This window comes from Micromesistius poutassou (genome assembly GCF_964030765.1).
Source record: "Micromesistius poutassou genome assembly, contig: SCAFFOLD_5191, whole genome shotgun sequence".
NCBI lineage: Eukaryota > Metazoa > Chordata > Actinopteri > Gadiformes > Gadidae > Micromesistius > Micromesistius poutassou.
The window spans coordinates 1-17,344 of NW_028179231.1; the positions used below are offsets into that span (position 1 = coordinate 1).

General features: G+C 45.3%; 1 protein-coding gene across 1 annotated transcript; it reads right to left on the reverse strand.

Annotated features, from left to right (window-relative positions):
* Positions 1-16: 16 nt before the first annotated feature.
* Positions 17-14,254, reverse strand: LOC311373014 (E3 ubiquitin/ISG15 ligase TRIM25-like; the record flags this gene model as incomplete). Its single annotated transcript, XM_084489878.1, has 4 exons — positions 14,129-14,254; positions 9,472-10,539; positions 9,019-9,132; positions 17-225 (listed from the first exon to the last, which is right to left on the reverse strand). Coding segments are annotated over exons 2-4 (1,389 nt in total), but the record flags the coding sequence as incomplete, so codon positions are not given.
* Positions 14,255-17,344: the final 3,090 nt, after the last annotated feature.

The following is a 17,344-nucleotide window of genomic DNA, read 5'->3' on the forward strand; positions in this document are numbered from 1 at the left end:
TTCCTCTGTATGTCACTGCTATATCAACAGGTCCTTTCCTCTCTACCTCCCAGTAACAGCGGCCAGTCAGAGCCTCTCTACACAACACCTGGGGGTAGTAGTCAAATCTCTCTGGGTGATCCGGATACGACTGGTCCTCTCCGACCAGCGTCACCTTTCTGTTGTCCTCAGACAGAGAGAGTTGTCTGTGGGCTGTGTTTGGGTCCAGTGTGAGTTCACAGGCATCTGACGGAGAACAAGACATGATGAGCTACTGAACCCTTCTGCATCTTCATCATCATCATCATCATCATCATCATCATCACTAGTACTGTTCTTCCTGTTTCACGTTCATCTTCTCTACAAAAATTTACATAGAAAGACTAAATCATATCAGATGATAGCTACTATAGTGGACTAGTGTGCTATAGCTTTAGAAATAGTAGTGCATATTGTTTATAAGATGTTTTAAGTTAAACGTAAATGTAAATCCCATGTGTGTGTGAGTGGTTGTCCCAGTCAAAACAATGAAAAATGTATACACTGAATCTACTCCCGCAGTATTTACACAACATACACATATTATACATCAAAACGTTCATCATGATGAGCTGATTAATCCTCTGTAATATTTAAGCTATAGTCTACATACTTTCTTACTTTTCTTCTACACACGCAATAGCTCCGCCATTCTCCACACACACACACACACACACACACACACACACACACACACACACACACACACACACACACACACACACACACACACACACACACACACACACACACACACACACACACACACACACACACACACACACACACACACACACACACACACACACACACACACACACACACACACACACACACACACACACACACACACACACGATTCATGTTTCATCCTCTTCATCCACTTAAGACATCATAACTTGGTCAAAATTCAACCGTTTACCATCATTCAAACTATTAAACAAATCTACACATTTGTATCTTCGATAGTATTTAATCAGAATTTCGATATCATTTATACTTTTTTCAGAATCACAGTTTTAGTTTCACTCCGGATTCGTTCTCAGTTGGTCTCACTCTAGCCGTTTGCCTCAGCTGTTGCTCGTTGAGCAATCAGTGGACATCACAGCACTCTGGAGGAGTCTGGTTAAAGTCACGTGGTGGAGGGTAGTGTGGTCTTTGTTAGTCTCTGGCCGTTTCTCAATACCAAGTACGCAAACTACGGACTCGCGGACTTGGAAGTGCGTACTTGGCAAGTCCAGACTTCCAAGTACAGACTTCCGAGGACGCGAGTACGCACCTGTGACGTCACCACCTCAGCTCTGTTAACTGCTTTACGGCCTCATGTAGGCATACACTACTGAACAATTTAAACTAATGATATAAAACTAAACCCCAGCCTCTTTCATTTTAAAATAGTATGTCAATATTTTGAATGAATATAAATGAAAAGATATGCTTATCGTGTGTATAAGCTATTCACACAACTTTTTATATGTAGGGTACAGATGCGCGTGCCTAACTGGCTATGTAGTTGGAGAGTAGACTATTGATATAATAATAATAACGAATGAGCGACAAATGACTGATTAGAACACACACACACACACACACACACACACACACACACACACACACACACACACACACACACACACACACACACACACACACACACACACACACACACACACACACACACACACACACACACACACGATCGGATGGATCCGACCAAGATTTTCGTTGCCGTTGTGATGGGTTTCCTCTATCAGCGACTTATACAATAAAAACAAATTATATTAAACAAAACCCCAGCCTCTTTAATTTTAAAATAGTATGTCAATATTTTGAATGAATAGGCCTACATTTTTGTTATATATGTCAAATGTTCCTATATATAGCCTATTATTATAGCTTACATACTAATATTTTAAAACATGGTAATGCGAAATGCATCCTGGGATATTTAACGGTCCAAGTCCACACAAGTCACCTCCGATGCGTCCTCGGTGGAACGGCCAGTTTAAGAACGCATGGAGAACACACACGGGTTTTACGACTGTACTTGACTTGATGCGTACTTGGAATTGGAACAGTACTTGGGCTACGACTGATGACGTTTCACGAGAACGCAAAGTACACAAGTACAGACGAGAACGCACATTGAGAAACGGCCTCTCTCTCTCCCTCATGGACTACAACAATGGACTACAATAGTGGACTACAACAATGGACTACAACAATGGACTACAACAGTGGACTACAATAGTGGACTACAATAGTGGACTACAACAGTGGACTACAATAGTGGACTACAGGGGCGTCACCAGACCTTATTCACTGGGGCACGTGCCTTAGTAAAAGTCTCCAGTGCCCCAGTAAAATTCTAATGCCGCTCTCGTTGGAACCGGCATTGAAAAGCGCATCTCCCTGCCTGCTTTAGTCTTCACTCAAGGCTGTCACTTACCAGCCAATGAAAAAAAAGGGAAAAAGAAAAAAGGAAAAAAGAAAGGAGCCATCATAGCCAATCAGGAAATAGCACATCTGTATCTGGGTAAGATCTAACGCAATAACCAATGAAAATCGTTCACGTGATTCTTCCGAGTGTTTCGGTGTACACACACACACACACACACACACACACACACACACACACACACACACACACACACACACACACACACACACACACACACACACACACACACACACACACACACACACACACACACACAGTGGAAACCGCTCGCTGGAGCTCGCCACATAACTTTGAGCACAGGGTAACTATGTGTTCACACCGCACTTTGTCCCATTTCGCCTATTCGCGCGAATAGGCGAATGTTGCCGCGAGATGTGTGTCTGTACCTGTTGTGGAAGAGGGAGAGCCCGTCGTTTATGGGTTAATAATATAATCCGGAGGCGCACACCGCTTTGTGCCGTGATATTATATATATCGTATATATTATATGATATAGATATTTATATATTATATGTAGACATAGAGCGGGAGTCGCAAACGGCAACAATCACTTTCTCCTCCAAGCTGCGGTTCACTGAACGGTTGAACGGTGATTGGCTGTTTTACGTTACTTCACCCAGGGAGTGAACTGATTGGCTGTTACGTGACGTCACCCAGGGAGTGAACGCTGATTGGCTGTTTTACGTTACTTCACCCACGTTACCCACAGGGAGTGAACGCTGATTGGCTGTTTCAACACGAATGCCGCGAAGAAGTTGAAATATTTTAACTTTATTCGCGCCGCGAATCCACGTGAACGCGCTCGCCGTTCAAGTGGAAAAATTTCACGCTGTCAATCAAATCTTGTCGCGCGAATAGGCGAAAAAAAAATTCGCCCGATTCGCGTCTCCACGTTCACTTAACATTGAAACGTGTCGCGGGGCGAAGTGCGGTGTGAACACACCTTAAGTCATCCCCTGTTTTAATGTTAAAACAAATTCACAACTTGTTTGACAGAAAAAATGACTAACAGTTAATCGATGTTATAGAATGTTGCCCACATAATTAGCTCAATGCTCAATGCTTTTAGCGTCATTGTGCTTAAGTGTACCAGCTTGCGATCTCACACACACACACACACACACACACACACACACACACACACACACACACACACACACACACACACACACACACACACACACACACACACACACACACACACACACACACACACACACACACACACACACACACAATGCGTAGGCTATGTACACGTGCAGACAATTAATCATTTATACGTATACTGTAGAGAGAGTCCTATAAAGTATATTGTTTGTGAAGCTGTCATACTGTAAAACTAATCAGCCTTCTGAAAAACTATTCAGAGTTGGACATCAGAAGATTCTTACAGAACAAAGGCAGAGGTAGAGGAACAGTGAGGAGAGATGAGGAGGAGGACGGGGGAGGTATGATAATTGCCCACATTAACGGTAACATTAACATTTATGCTGGTAATAGACAGTGCTGTCAATGGTAATAATATACACAGAATCAGGGTAGCCTATATATCACTAAAAGTCAGTATTAAGGCTTTAGTATTTACGCTACAAAGAACTGTAGTATTGCCAGGATGACTATAGGACCCTTGCCTGGGAGGGAAGTATATCTCAATTTTGTCTAAAAATAAGCTTAGGAAAGCCTATTAAATTCATGCAGTGAGTATACTTATGCTATATGCTACAACAAGTGAGGGACAGAGTGCTGGAGGAGGAGGAGAAGGAGCAGGAGGAGGAGAAGAAGGAGGAGGAGAAGGAGAAGAAGGTCGAAGAGAAGGAGGAGAGAGAGGAGAAAGAGTGCAGGCTGGGCAGTCCAGGACCAGGCAGGGGGAAGAAGAGGAGGAGGAGAGAGACAGGCAAGAAACAGATGACGACATGATGGGGGCTAGACGTAAAACTATTCAGAATAGGAGGGAGAATGGACCCAAGGGGTCAGGGAGTCCTTGGCCATGCCCAAAATGCACCAGAATACAGGAAATCACATCAAACTAATTCAAAATCTTCTGGGGGAGGACCCCCAGACCCCCCTGACTACTGTGGGCCCTTTTGTGCTAAAGTTCTTAATCCTTCCCTGTCCATAGCCGTTTATTTCAGATTGCTCGCATATTAAAAGAATATTCTTAAAAATGGATTGGGAGTTGGGGGCCTGTGCCCCAGCAAAGCTCTTGGTCTAGAAACGCCCCTGGTGGACTACAATAGTGGACGTTGTCCGACCACTTTTTTAAATGTCAGCCACAGTTCGGCTTTCGGCCCCAACCTCATTGATCGACCTGGCAACGTTTTCCCACGCAAGTTTTTTGCTTTTGGTGCTGATTCCGGAGGAAAGAGAGCCAAACAAGATCTAATTTCTGGCCTCTACCTCCGAAAAATGTTTCCGGAGGAAAGAGAGCTACATCCATCCAGGTTCTGGCCCCTCTCGCAACCAACACCTCCCCCATGGCTCACCCATCCCCTCACTCTGGACTAACTCTCGCCCCCCCGTCACCCCCACCTGCCGTACTGCCAACCTCACTAACCTCCGTTCCCCCTCCCCTGCCCCCCCATCCATCTCCCTCGCACTGCTGAACTGTCGCTCCCTCTCCAACAAATCACCCGTTATATCTGAACTGCTACTGGACAATAACATGGATCTGCTCCTCCTCTGTGAAACATGGCAGCAGCCCCTGGACTTCTACGCTCTCAATCAAGCCACTCCTTCCCATTACAGTTACATTGCCAAACCCCGCCTCTCTGGCCGAGGGGGAGGCGTTGGCGTTCTTCATAAACAATCCCTGTCCATCACTGAACTGAACCTCAACCTCCCATCTATCTCATCCTTTGAACACCTTGCCTTCTCCCTCCCCAACTCCATCACCACTGTTCTAATCTACGGTCCTCTGAAGCCACACCCATCTTTTCTCTCTGAACTGTCTGAACTCCTCACCATTGCGTCCTCTCTCTCTTCCCGCCTCCTAGTTACCGGTGACTTCAACATCCACACGGACAAGCCGACCGCCCCACTGACATCTGACTTCCTCTCCCTTCTCGCCTGTTTCCACCTCACCAAACACATTGACTTCCCCACCCATACCAAAGGCCATATCCTCCACATAGTCTGCTCCGCCTCCCTACCCGTATCTAACCCCCATCCTCTCCCCTTCCCACTCTCTGATCATCTCTGCATCCTCTTCTCCGCTCCTCTACCCTCACCCCATAATCCCAAAAAGCGCTCCATTTCCTACCGCAACATCAAACCAGTCAACCCACTCTCACCCTCCCAGCTCATATCCTCTGCCTTCCCCCCTGACTCTGCCCCCTCTTCCCCTGACGACTATGCCATCATGCTCAACTCCATCCTTTCTGACTCCCTTGACTCCCTTTCCCCCTGGAAGACTTCCTCTGTCTCATTCACTAACTCCGCCCCCTGGTACACCCCGGAACTCCGCACCATGAAACAGACTGGCCGCCAACTCGAGCGGTTATGCAAGCGAACCCGCCTCACCGTTCACGCCGAAGCCTACAAACATCACATCTCCTCCTACCGTGACGCTCTCCATGCTGCTAAATCCGCCCACTTCTCCACCCTCATCAACAGCACCAACCGGAACCCCCGCATCCTGTTCTCCACCGTCAACAAACTGCTCCAGCTGCCGGACATTAATCCACCCTCCTCACCTGACCTCTGTAACTCTTTCCTCCTCGCCTTTAACCATAAAATCTCCCAAATCAACAGCTCCCTGACTGCCGCCGTTAGTAACTCCTCCACCCCCACCATTCCTGTCCCCCCCCCCTCCCTGACCACCCCCCCTTCCCTTCTTTCACTGCCTTCTCCCCTGTTGACTCCTCCCACATTTTGGACATCATCACTGCGTCCAAGACAACCACCTGCTCTCTCGACCCTCTCCCAACGACTCTAACCAAGGCTTGCCTCCCTCTCCTCACCCCCCACCTCACCACCCTCTTCAATCAGTCCCTATCCCTTGGTCATGTTCCCTCTGTCTACAAACTTGCCTCCATCACCCCCATCCTCAAAAAGCCCACCCTTGATCCAGCCAACCTCTCCAACTACCGCCCCATCTCCAACCTGCCGTTCCTCTCCAAAACTCTGGAACGCATTGTCGCCGCCCAACTCCACACCCACCTCCGGTCAAACAACCTCTATGAACCCCTCCAGTCAAACAACCTCTATGAACCCCTCCAGTCAAACAACCTCTATGAACCCCTCCAGTCAAACAACCTCTACGAACCCCTCCAGTCAAACAACCTCTATGAACCCCTCCAGTCAAACAACCTCTATGAACCCCTCCAGTCAAACAACCTCTATGAACCCCTCCAGTCAAACAACCTCTATGAACCCCTCCAGTCTGGCTTCCGCCCGCTTCACAGCACTGAAACTGCCCTTGTCAAAGTCATCAATGATCTCCTCACCTCTGCAGACTGCGGTGCCCTTAACATCCTGCTTTTCCTAGACCTCAGCGCAGCCTTTGATACTGTACACCATTCCATCCTCCTCAAAAGGCTGCGCCAACAGGGTGTTGAGGGCACTGCACTCGACTGGCTCACCTCCTACCTCACCGACAGGCAACAGTTCGTCTCCCTCTCTGGCCACACGTCCACCCTCTCTCCTGTACCGCAGGGGGTCCCTCAGGGCTCAGTCCTCGGCCCCCTTCTTTTCATCTGCTACCTCTTCCCCCTTGGTCACATCATCCGCAAACTCAATCTCGACTTCCACTGTTACGCAGATGACACTCAGATGTACATCAGTACCAAAACCACCCAAAACCCTCCCCTCACCCACATCGAAACCTGCATCTCTACAATAAAAACATGGCTGACCCACAACTTTCTCAAACTTAACAGCGACAAAACAGAGGCACCAAATCCACTCTCAATAAAACTGGACCCATCTCACTCACCATCGACGCCTCGACCATCACTCCCTCCCCCCTGGCACGCAATCTTGGTGTTACCCTGGACCCCACCCTCTCCTTCGATCCCCATGTCAGCTCCGTTGTCAAGACCTCCTTCTTTCACCTCCGCCGCATCGCCAAAATCAGACACTGCCTCTCCCCCCCCTGCTGCTGAATCCCTTATCCACGCCTTCATCTCCTCCCGTCTTGACTACTGCAACTCCCTCCTCACTGGCGTCACCTCTCATTCCCTCCATAGACTCCAAATGGTCCAAAACTCTGCTGCTCGCCTCCTCACTCACACCCGGTCCCGTGAGCACATCACTACCGTTCTCCACACTCTCCACTGGCTCCCCGTCAAACAACGTATCAGTTTCAAAATACTCCTGCTGACTTTCAAAGCTCTCCACCACCTGGCCCCGCCCTACCTGTCTGACCTCCTCATTCCGCATCACCCCTCCCGAGCCCTCCGATCCTCCTCCACTCTCACTCTAACCGTACCACCCTCCAAACTGAACACATTCGGTGACAGAGCCTTCTCCAGGGCAGCCCCCCAACTATGGAACTCTCTTCCCCAACCTGTCCGCGACTCTCCCTCACTTCCCACATTCAAATCCACTCTAAAAACCTCTCTCTTTTCCCAAGCCTACGACCTCCCCTACCCATGACCACCTTCATCCCTGCCCCTGCCCTTGTCCCCCTGACACCTTTCATGTTTTTTATGTCTTCCACAATGTAAGCGTCTTTGGGTCACTGAAAAGCGCTATATCAATTTCATGAATTATTATTATTATTATTATTAACAGTAGAACACGTATAGTTAAAAGCTTAAACAGCCTCGTTGGTGGATAGCAGCATAGGCTCTGTTTGATTGAATAAGGGTTGTATTTCTTGCCTACTACCTCCCACCGATCCACTGCCTCTCTGTCCTCTCCCTACGCTTCAATCACGTAATGATGATGATCTGACAATGCACGCACATCGTAAAAATAAACAAATAAGGAATGTATCACTACTTATTAATTACTACTAATTATTATTACATAGTTCATGCGTTATATAAGCACCAGTAAAAAAATGTGTGTTTGTTGTGTGTCAAGTTGTTAACTGATGCTATAGGTTAGACTACGACATAGTAATGTTACCAATAAAAAACATCATAAACATGGCAACATAATTCACTATCTTGCTCAAGGAGTAATTACTCATACATGCTCACACTAATGGTTCAATGCAGTTTGAAGTTTGTTTGAAATAGCGTACCTCATCATCACCCGAAAGAATGGGATGACAGGTTGTCATAGCTTCTTGGCACATACCGCCTACCGTAGTTGCAACCAGGTTGCAACGTCCATTTTAAAAAGAGAGCACTGTTCGTTTGAATGCACTATATCATTTTACCACGAGATGGGAGTAATTCCTACACAGTGTCCCTTTAAGCTATGTAGCTTTATCATGTTTTCAACCTCACTTTACACTGCAGCACTCACAACATTGTCTTCAGGGAAAAACATTTGACATGTTTCATTTTGTTCTGTAAAATAAATCTTTATATTTTAAGAATATTGAATGTACATTTGACAGCCCTAAATCAAACTAATCAGATACTTACACTTGTTTAGAGCTGATCTCAGGTCAGCCACCTTCTCCAGCTCCATGTTCAGTGTCTCCTCCAGCTGATCCTGGGATCTCCTCACGAGGTTAGTAGGGGGAGAGACTGGTGAGGCTACAAGCAGAGGAAAGCCAAGAAGAGGTTCAATATGAAGACCCTGATTGGGAAGACATTCAAGAACATGGTGTTCAAGAACACCACCTGTGTTCGGAGCAGAGTGGAATGATCACATTGTGTTTTGGGGAGACAAAAAACATAGGATTTCATTCATGTTCTCGAGATGATTGGTCTTGTTTTAGTAACAGTGATAAAATGGCATCAATTTTGGGTTCAATTGCTCTTCAAAAAGAATATGACCGAACAGCGGTATGGGCGGTGTGGCACAGTATCATACCGGAGACATTCTGGATCATTGGACAACCCTAAGACGAATCAAACTAAACAAACACTTACACTTCTTTACATCTGGTTTAGGGACAGGCACCTTCCCCATCTCCATGTTCAGTGTCTCCTCCAGCTGATCCAGGGCTCTCCTCAAGGTCCCTACGTATGACGGAGGATGGACCTCCACCGTCGTCCAGTCCCTGGTGGGTGGAGGATCCTTCAGGGATCTGAAGGTCTGGAGGAGGTGGAGGTGGTCTTCAGTGTATGAGAGCTGCGTCACCTCTGATCTTCTATTGGTCAGATCTTCTATCTCCTGCTCCAGCTCTTTGATGAGGCCTTCAGCTTCTGTCTCTGTGGATTTCAGTTTCTCTTTAACCGTTTGGTTGTGATCATCCTGGCACTTTTCAACAGAGCGCTTCAGAGCAGTGAAGACCTGCACACCATCGGCTATCTCTTTGTCTGCGTCTGCTTTGCTACGTCCCACTGTGTCTCTGATGTCCTTAATCTTTCGTTGTCTCTCCTGGATCATCTGCTGAACTTCAGCCTCTATCTTCCCCAGCTGGGCCGTCTTCACTTCATATTCCTCCTTTAGAGGTACAACAGGATGGGACTTGTGGTCCGTCACTGTGCACAACACACACACACACACCTGTTCAGTCTGGCAGAAGAGCTCCAGGAGTCGGTCGTGTTTCTTACACACCCTGTCCTCCAGACGGTCCATAGGCTCGACCAGCTGATGTTTCTTCAGGCCTGCGACTCTCTGATGAGGCTCCAGGTGGGTTTGGCAGTAAGAGGTAAAACACGTCAGGCAGGACTTCACGGCCTTCAGCTGGGTCCCAGTACAGACGTCACAGGGAACTTCTGCTGGTTCAACACAAGGCTGCTCTTTGACTGGTGCAGAACTTCTAAACCGATCAACCATCCCTGATATGAAGGTATTGACCTGTAAATCAGGTCTTGTGTGGAACAGCTCGGTGCAAACAGGACATTTGTACTGGACTTGGTCATCCCAGAACGTTGTAATACAGGTTCTGCAGAAGTTGTGTCCACATGGTGTGAAAACTGGGCTGTTGAACACATCCAGACAGATGGGACAGGAGAAGTCCTCTTCAGACCAGGAAGTAGCAGAGGCCATTCCTAGAAAACATGGATAACAATAGTAAAATAACAGTTTGAACTCGTTCAAATGCAAGTGCTTTATACGTTATATATTTTGTTGTTTCAAGCAGAAATCTTCATCCAATAGGAGGTACAACATGAAGTCCTGCAGACAGGACAGCTTCACTGAGGATGAGGGGTCAATATTTTGGACTCACCTTAAAATGTTTGTCTGATTATTTCGTTTATAAATGAGTGAAGTGCCTCCATGTCATGTTACTTTGGATTTAAATTAAAGGAATTATACATTCTCAAAGTACATTTATATCAATTATTGTCTAAAATATGGGATAAGTATGTGTCCAAAAACAACGTTTGCATAGGGTGAGAAGTCTCAGACTTCTGCCCAGTTGAAACAGCCGAGTGTCACAACGCTACACTTTCACTTTTAACATGGAAGCACTTTTTCTGTCCCTGAAAACTATCTAGAGGTTCAAATACAACGTATCCAAATGACACAAAACCACAACATTGGAAGTTATTAAAATAGTCATGACGTCCGGAATCGATTAATTGCAGATTTGATCTAATGAGCACATTTCACTGACTGAAGTGATCTATTGCTTTTATAAAACAGTTACATAAGTATGGCGAAATGAAAGTCATAGACACCCTCAATTTTGAAAAAGTGAGAAAGTCGGAAAAGCATTTTTTTAACCAATACAAAAAAGTAGTCCCTCCTGGCTGCCTGCAAAGTGTACGGCGGTTGCTATGCAACACACTGTAGCGTCCTTCAGCGAGAAGGCTAGAGACGGTAGCTCGGTTCGCCGGCAATTTAGCCTACTATCGAGTTCACTCACCGTGTGCACCGTTCCCTCTCCAGCAATCAACATATTTTTAGGCTTCAGTGAACTATGCTATCGCTTTTATATATAAATAAACAACAGTTCAAGTTAGGCACGGAGTGATACTGAACTTTGTAAACTGAACGGGCGTCATAGCTGCGTGTATACGCTCAATATACAACAGTTGGGAACCAATCAGATCGCTTGATTCAAGCCACCCGTTTTATAAATTCTCACAGAACTAATGCTGTAAATTGTACAGGGAACCCTCTAACCTGAATGGACTTTGAAGGGTTTGAGACCAGAGTTCTGTCTGGGTTAGAGTCCTAGAATCCGGGTTGGAGTCCCAGAGAAAGTGGGTATACCACGTGGGTATACCAGAGAGACTGTTGATCTGATCTTAAATACATTGCACTTTCTAAAATGCTTTTTTAACTTTAGCCTTTATTTCTATTTATTTTACTCTTTTTTTTTTATTTTACTATCTATTATTTTCTTTTTATTGTATGACAATGTTAATATGTGAAGCACTTTGAGTCTGCCTTGTGTATGAAAAGTGCTATATAAATAAAGTTGCCTTGCCTAACCTGGTGCATCATTAAAAATATTAATGTTTAAATTAAGAATTGACCCCAAAGCACTTCATGTACTTTTTCATCAAACATGACCAACAGCCTGTCAGCCTGTTGGTCATGTAAGTACCAATGCAGTATCAATGCATAGAACAACACTGCCACCTACTGGTTGAGGAGGGCGGGCCATTTGTGAATCACGAGCTATTTGCTTGTGGATCTGTGCGGATCTTCGACAAGAATGTCTCAAAAATGCGTAAGTGAGGAAAGAGATGCGCGTGCGTGAGTAATGATCCACAAATGCTGAGTCATACTTCACGAGCAGAATTTTCAGTTTTGCAAATGGCTTTTTGTTTTTACAAATGGAAAATTGTGTATTTACAAAAACACAATATATTTGTACTTTTTTATACTTTTATATATAAGTATGTAAAAACCAAAATACAAGTTACAAATTATAAATTTGTATTTGTGGATAGCAAAACACGTGTGCAAATCAAAAATATTTGTAGATCACCATCTGTGCGTTTACAGATATTAATGAGACAAATTTAAGCCCATACTATTCAGGATGGGACATTGCAGACATTCCAGTGTCATGCCTGTTAAATGTGTGATTAATGTGCGCCTATCGGCTTTAGAAACTGGATAGATTACCATGTCTACATCATCCTCTGGCCAAATCATTTTTAGGGTAATTTGAAGGGATTGTAACCTTTTCATCAAAGACCGCCTCTCTCCTCCTCATTAGCCTTAAAGCTACAGGAACGTTTGTGGAGCTCATTGTGGGACTGGCCCGTAGCGGCTGGAACTCTGCACCAAGGATGAATTTCGGGAATGAGTCTTCAAATACTGTATTAGGGGCCACTAACACCGATATAACGGCATCCGTAAAGTAGCATGGGACCTTTAGTGCCCCACTTCACTCAAAAAGAACAGAACTGTGTAATATGACTACATGATTAATATGACTACATGATTAATATGACTACATGTCTAATATGACTACATGATTAATATGACTACATGTCTAATATGACTACATGATCAATATGACTACATGTCTAATATGACTGCATGATTAATATGACTGCATGATTAATATGACTACATGATTCATATGACTACATGTCTAATATGACTACATGATTAATATGACTACATGATTAATATGACTACATGATTAATATGACTACATGTCTAATATGACTACATGATTAATATGACTGCATGATTAATATGACTGCATGATTAATATGACTACATGATTAATATGACTACATGTCTAATATGACCACATGTACTATGACCACATGATTAATATGACTACATGTCTAATATGACTACATGATTCATATGACTACATGTCTACTATGACTACATGTCCAATATGACTACATGATTCATATGACTACATGTCTACTATGACTACATGTCCAATATGACTACATGATTCATATGACTACATGTTTAATATGACTACATGTCTAATATGACTGCATGATTAATATGACTACATGATTAATATGACTACATGATCAATATGACTACATGTCTACTATGGCTACATGATTAATATGGCTACATGATTAATATGACTACATGATTCATATGACCGTGTGATGTCTAGAGAAAGCGCATTCTGGTTACAAAAAGGTTACAGAAAGCTTAGCTGAAAGAAGACAGTGCACGTGCGTATATTTGCATAACGCGATCTGATTGGGTGACGGATCCGTCGCTGCCTGAAAAGTTAAACTTGACGGACGGACCCACAATGCACTTCGGGAGCGTCCCACGCAAGGCCAACGCCTTTCATACCCGCTGCGCGTCCGTCGACGGGCTGCAGCTGCGGGCGAGAGGGTCCGCGATCTGCCTCCGTAGCGGCTCCAACGCGGCGTGCAGGTGGACCCCGACACGGGTCCGTTTCGCGGATAGGGTTACGGTTAGGTTTAGGGTGAGGGTGAGGGTTAGGGTGAGGGTTAGGTTTAGGGTGAGGGTGAGGGTTTAGGGCTAGGGTGAGGGTTAGGGTTACAGTGAGGGTTAGGTTTAGGGTGAGGGTGAGGGTTTAGGGCTAGGGTGAGGAGTTTGCCTGACAGGCTGCCTGTCCGATCCTAGCGCTCCCCTAGTTCACATCATAACCCGCTGTAGGGCCGGTCCGTACGGGGTCACACCGCGGGGAGAGAGGCGCGGAGGTTGTGTTGTTTTACTCACCTGGTTGCGGTTGCTGTCGGTCAGACTGTGTGTGTCCCAAAACGTGTTGTGTTGTTCTCCTGAGGGAGAGAACTGCTTCCTCCTCGTCGGGTTTCTGTCAACCTTAAGTTTCGTTTCGCGAACATCACGTCCTCTCCTGGCCCCGCCCCCACGGACACACGCCCCGTGTGTGTGTGTGTGTGTGTGTGTGTGTGTGTGTGTGTGTGTGTGTGTGTGTGTGTGTGTGTGTGTGTGTGTGTGTGTGTGTGTGTGTGTGTGTGTGTGTGTGTTCTTTAAGATTCTCCCCACCGAACGGGGCGCGAGAAGGAGACACGTTGTTTTAACTCTTTGTGGTTTTTTATTTGCTTTGTTTGATTTTCCTTATGCAGTTGTTTTAGTCCACAAATAACAGGTTATAAACCTGTAGAATAGAAAGGCTACGGTGTAAACAACAATATTGATAGCCACTTACATAATATACTATCAATTCTGAATAATATACAAACATAAATTACAATAGTCAGTATTTAGTGTTATAATAATAGTATAATATATAATATAGTATAGTATAAAATAATTAGTGTTTAAACTGAATATGCAACAATTCCCCGCACAAGCAACATTGCACATTAAACACTAAATATACATTAAACATTGCACTGCCGTGCAAAACAGTGAGTGTAGTTTTAAGCAGCAACGCTGAGCACAGCAAACCATTACCTGTGTGAAGCGATGAACTACATTACCCAGCCTGCACCGCAAACAGGACGTATTCTCGTGTGACAGCGAAGACGCCCCAACTCCAAACATTTCCAGGGATACAGAGCGTGACCAGACAGACCAACTTAAACCGCGGCTCAATGGACACAAACAGCAGCTTACCGGTGGCGCGTCTCTCCTGACGAGACAACGCGCTGAGACCAGCGCTAGCTCCCGTTTATAGCGCGTGCCCGTAGTCAACGTGCCCGTGCACGAGATTCAAACACGCCCCTTTGGGATTTTACTGGTTCGACTCTCGACGGGCCCGCGCTTCAATCAGGTGAGTGGACCTCCCACTTTCACCTCACCTGCTTTACGTTGCGTTGGTTACGGCCATACAGTGACCAGGTTGGAAACAATAAATGTTGAACAAGTACTTGTGATTGGACATTCCTAAGTCACAGATGAGGTCATTACAGTACTTTTATAGCATATTATACAACAGTTAGTTCCGACCGGTCCCAACCGAGCAATTTGATTGGACAACGAGACATTCCATAGTGCTGATATACAGTATAACAGCACTGGGACTTTTCACAGACATAATCACTCCGCTGTACGGGCGTTCTAATAACCGTTATTAGCTAACGTTACATCAGCTGTTAAATAGCCTATCTTAGATTGTGGCAAACTTTGCACGGTAAAGATGGACATATTTCCAAAAATAAAATTTGATTTGAACTATGAATGGTCATCATCAGACTCGGAGGACACAGAGTAGCGAGCTTGTGTCTAGGAATGTTTATGTACTGTATATGTGTTGCCTGGCAACAGCCTAGTCTCCCTTCAGTTGCGGAACTATTTTTGTTGGCGGAGCCGAATAAATGATTACTAAACAAACAAATCATAATCTCTTGTTTCTTATTACTGTTAACTAATAAAATGTGCTCGTAGCACTGTTGTATAAAAGCAATATCACACTCGAGGTCGTGCTGTTGTACTGTATATCAGCACGGTGTGATTATCTGCGGCACTCGGCCTGCGGCCTCGTGCCTACGACCGAATCACAGCCGTGCTGATATACAGTACAACAGCACTCCCTCTCGTGTGATATTGCTTAAATATTTGACATGTATATATATTTTGTATTTAACGTTTTATACTTATTATATTAGATATTATATACCTGACCTTTTTAACTTTTCATTTTATTTTCTAACCCTTTTTATTTTATTGTTCACCCGCTTTGGCAATGCAAATGTATATTTCTCATGTCAATAAAGCTTTTTTGAATTGAATGGATATTTCTCATGTCAATAAAGCTTTTTTGAATTGAATGGAATTGGGAGAGAGAGAGAGAGAGAGAGAGAGAGAGAGAGAGAGAGAGAGAGAGAGAGAGAGAGAGAGAGAGAGAGAGAGAGAGAGAGAGAGAGAGAGAGTCTACCTACCCTTGTAAAGATCGATATTTGTGGGTGGGTGAGCGAGTGTAATGCCTCCTTATACCGCCAGGGGGTGCACTAGTCCTTCAAACAATGTTTGAAGGGAATTCTATCTCGGTCTGTGGTTTATTGCACAAACTATATCCTACCAGGTGAGCTGTTCAGCTAACCCTGGTATAGAACCTGTTCTATACATGGTCCCTGTTAACAAAAAACAATACACAGATTTACTTAATGTACCGTAGGCTCTTTTTTACGTCATTCCAATTATTACATTGGTTTTGTTTTTTTTGTTCAATTTCATGGCATGATCAACGTATAAAGTACACCCACGGGCCGCTCATTAATGAACATATCTTTAATCAGGTGTGGTTTGAAAAGGTCCAACAACGTCCACCGCCCAGAGTGGATGTAGACTTCATTAAGAGCTCTCTCTCTCTCTCTCTCTCTCTCTCTCTCTCTCTCTCTCTCTCTCTCTCTCTCTCTCTCTCTCTCTCTCTCTCTCTCCCAGGCGGACTACACGGCTCCACATGTCGCTCAAGTGGCGCCACCACCACATCGAGGGAGAAGGAGAAAGCTTTATTCTCTTTCTGGATTCCTTTTTCCTAACGCCGGTCTTCCGCCGAACCCTTTAAAAGGTCCACGAGCACGAAGGAACCAACCTGCGTGGACCTGGGATGAAAGACACGCAGGAGAAGTAGTGCGTGTGTGTGCGTGCGTGCGTGCGTGCGTGTGTGTGTGCGTGCATGTTGGGGGGGGGGGGGGGGGGTGCGGGAGGGCTGGCGATGACGACGACGAAGAAGTTGAGAAGACGGATTATTGGTCGTCACGGCGGAGGAGAGCCGAGGGTCCGCCGCGCGCCGCGGTGTGACGCGTTCTAACGCTCAGGACGGAATACTCTGATCTGCTGGAGGGAAGATGAGCGACGAGTTGGCGGGCGTCCTTTTATTACTTCTCGTCGTTCTTGCAACTCGGTGAGGAGTTTACCTTTTCAAGCGTTTCCCTGCGTTTAAAAGTTCAACATTCTCCTGCACGTTGGATTGTGGTCGTCTTTTGTCTTTTTGCGTTTTATGAACATCTTGGCGCACGATACGAATCC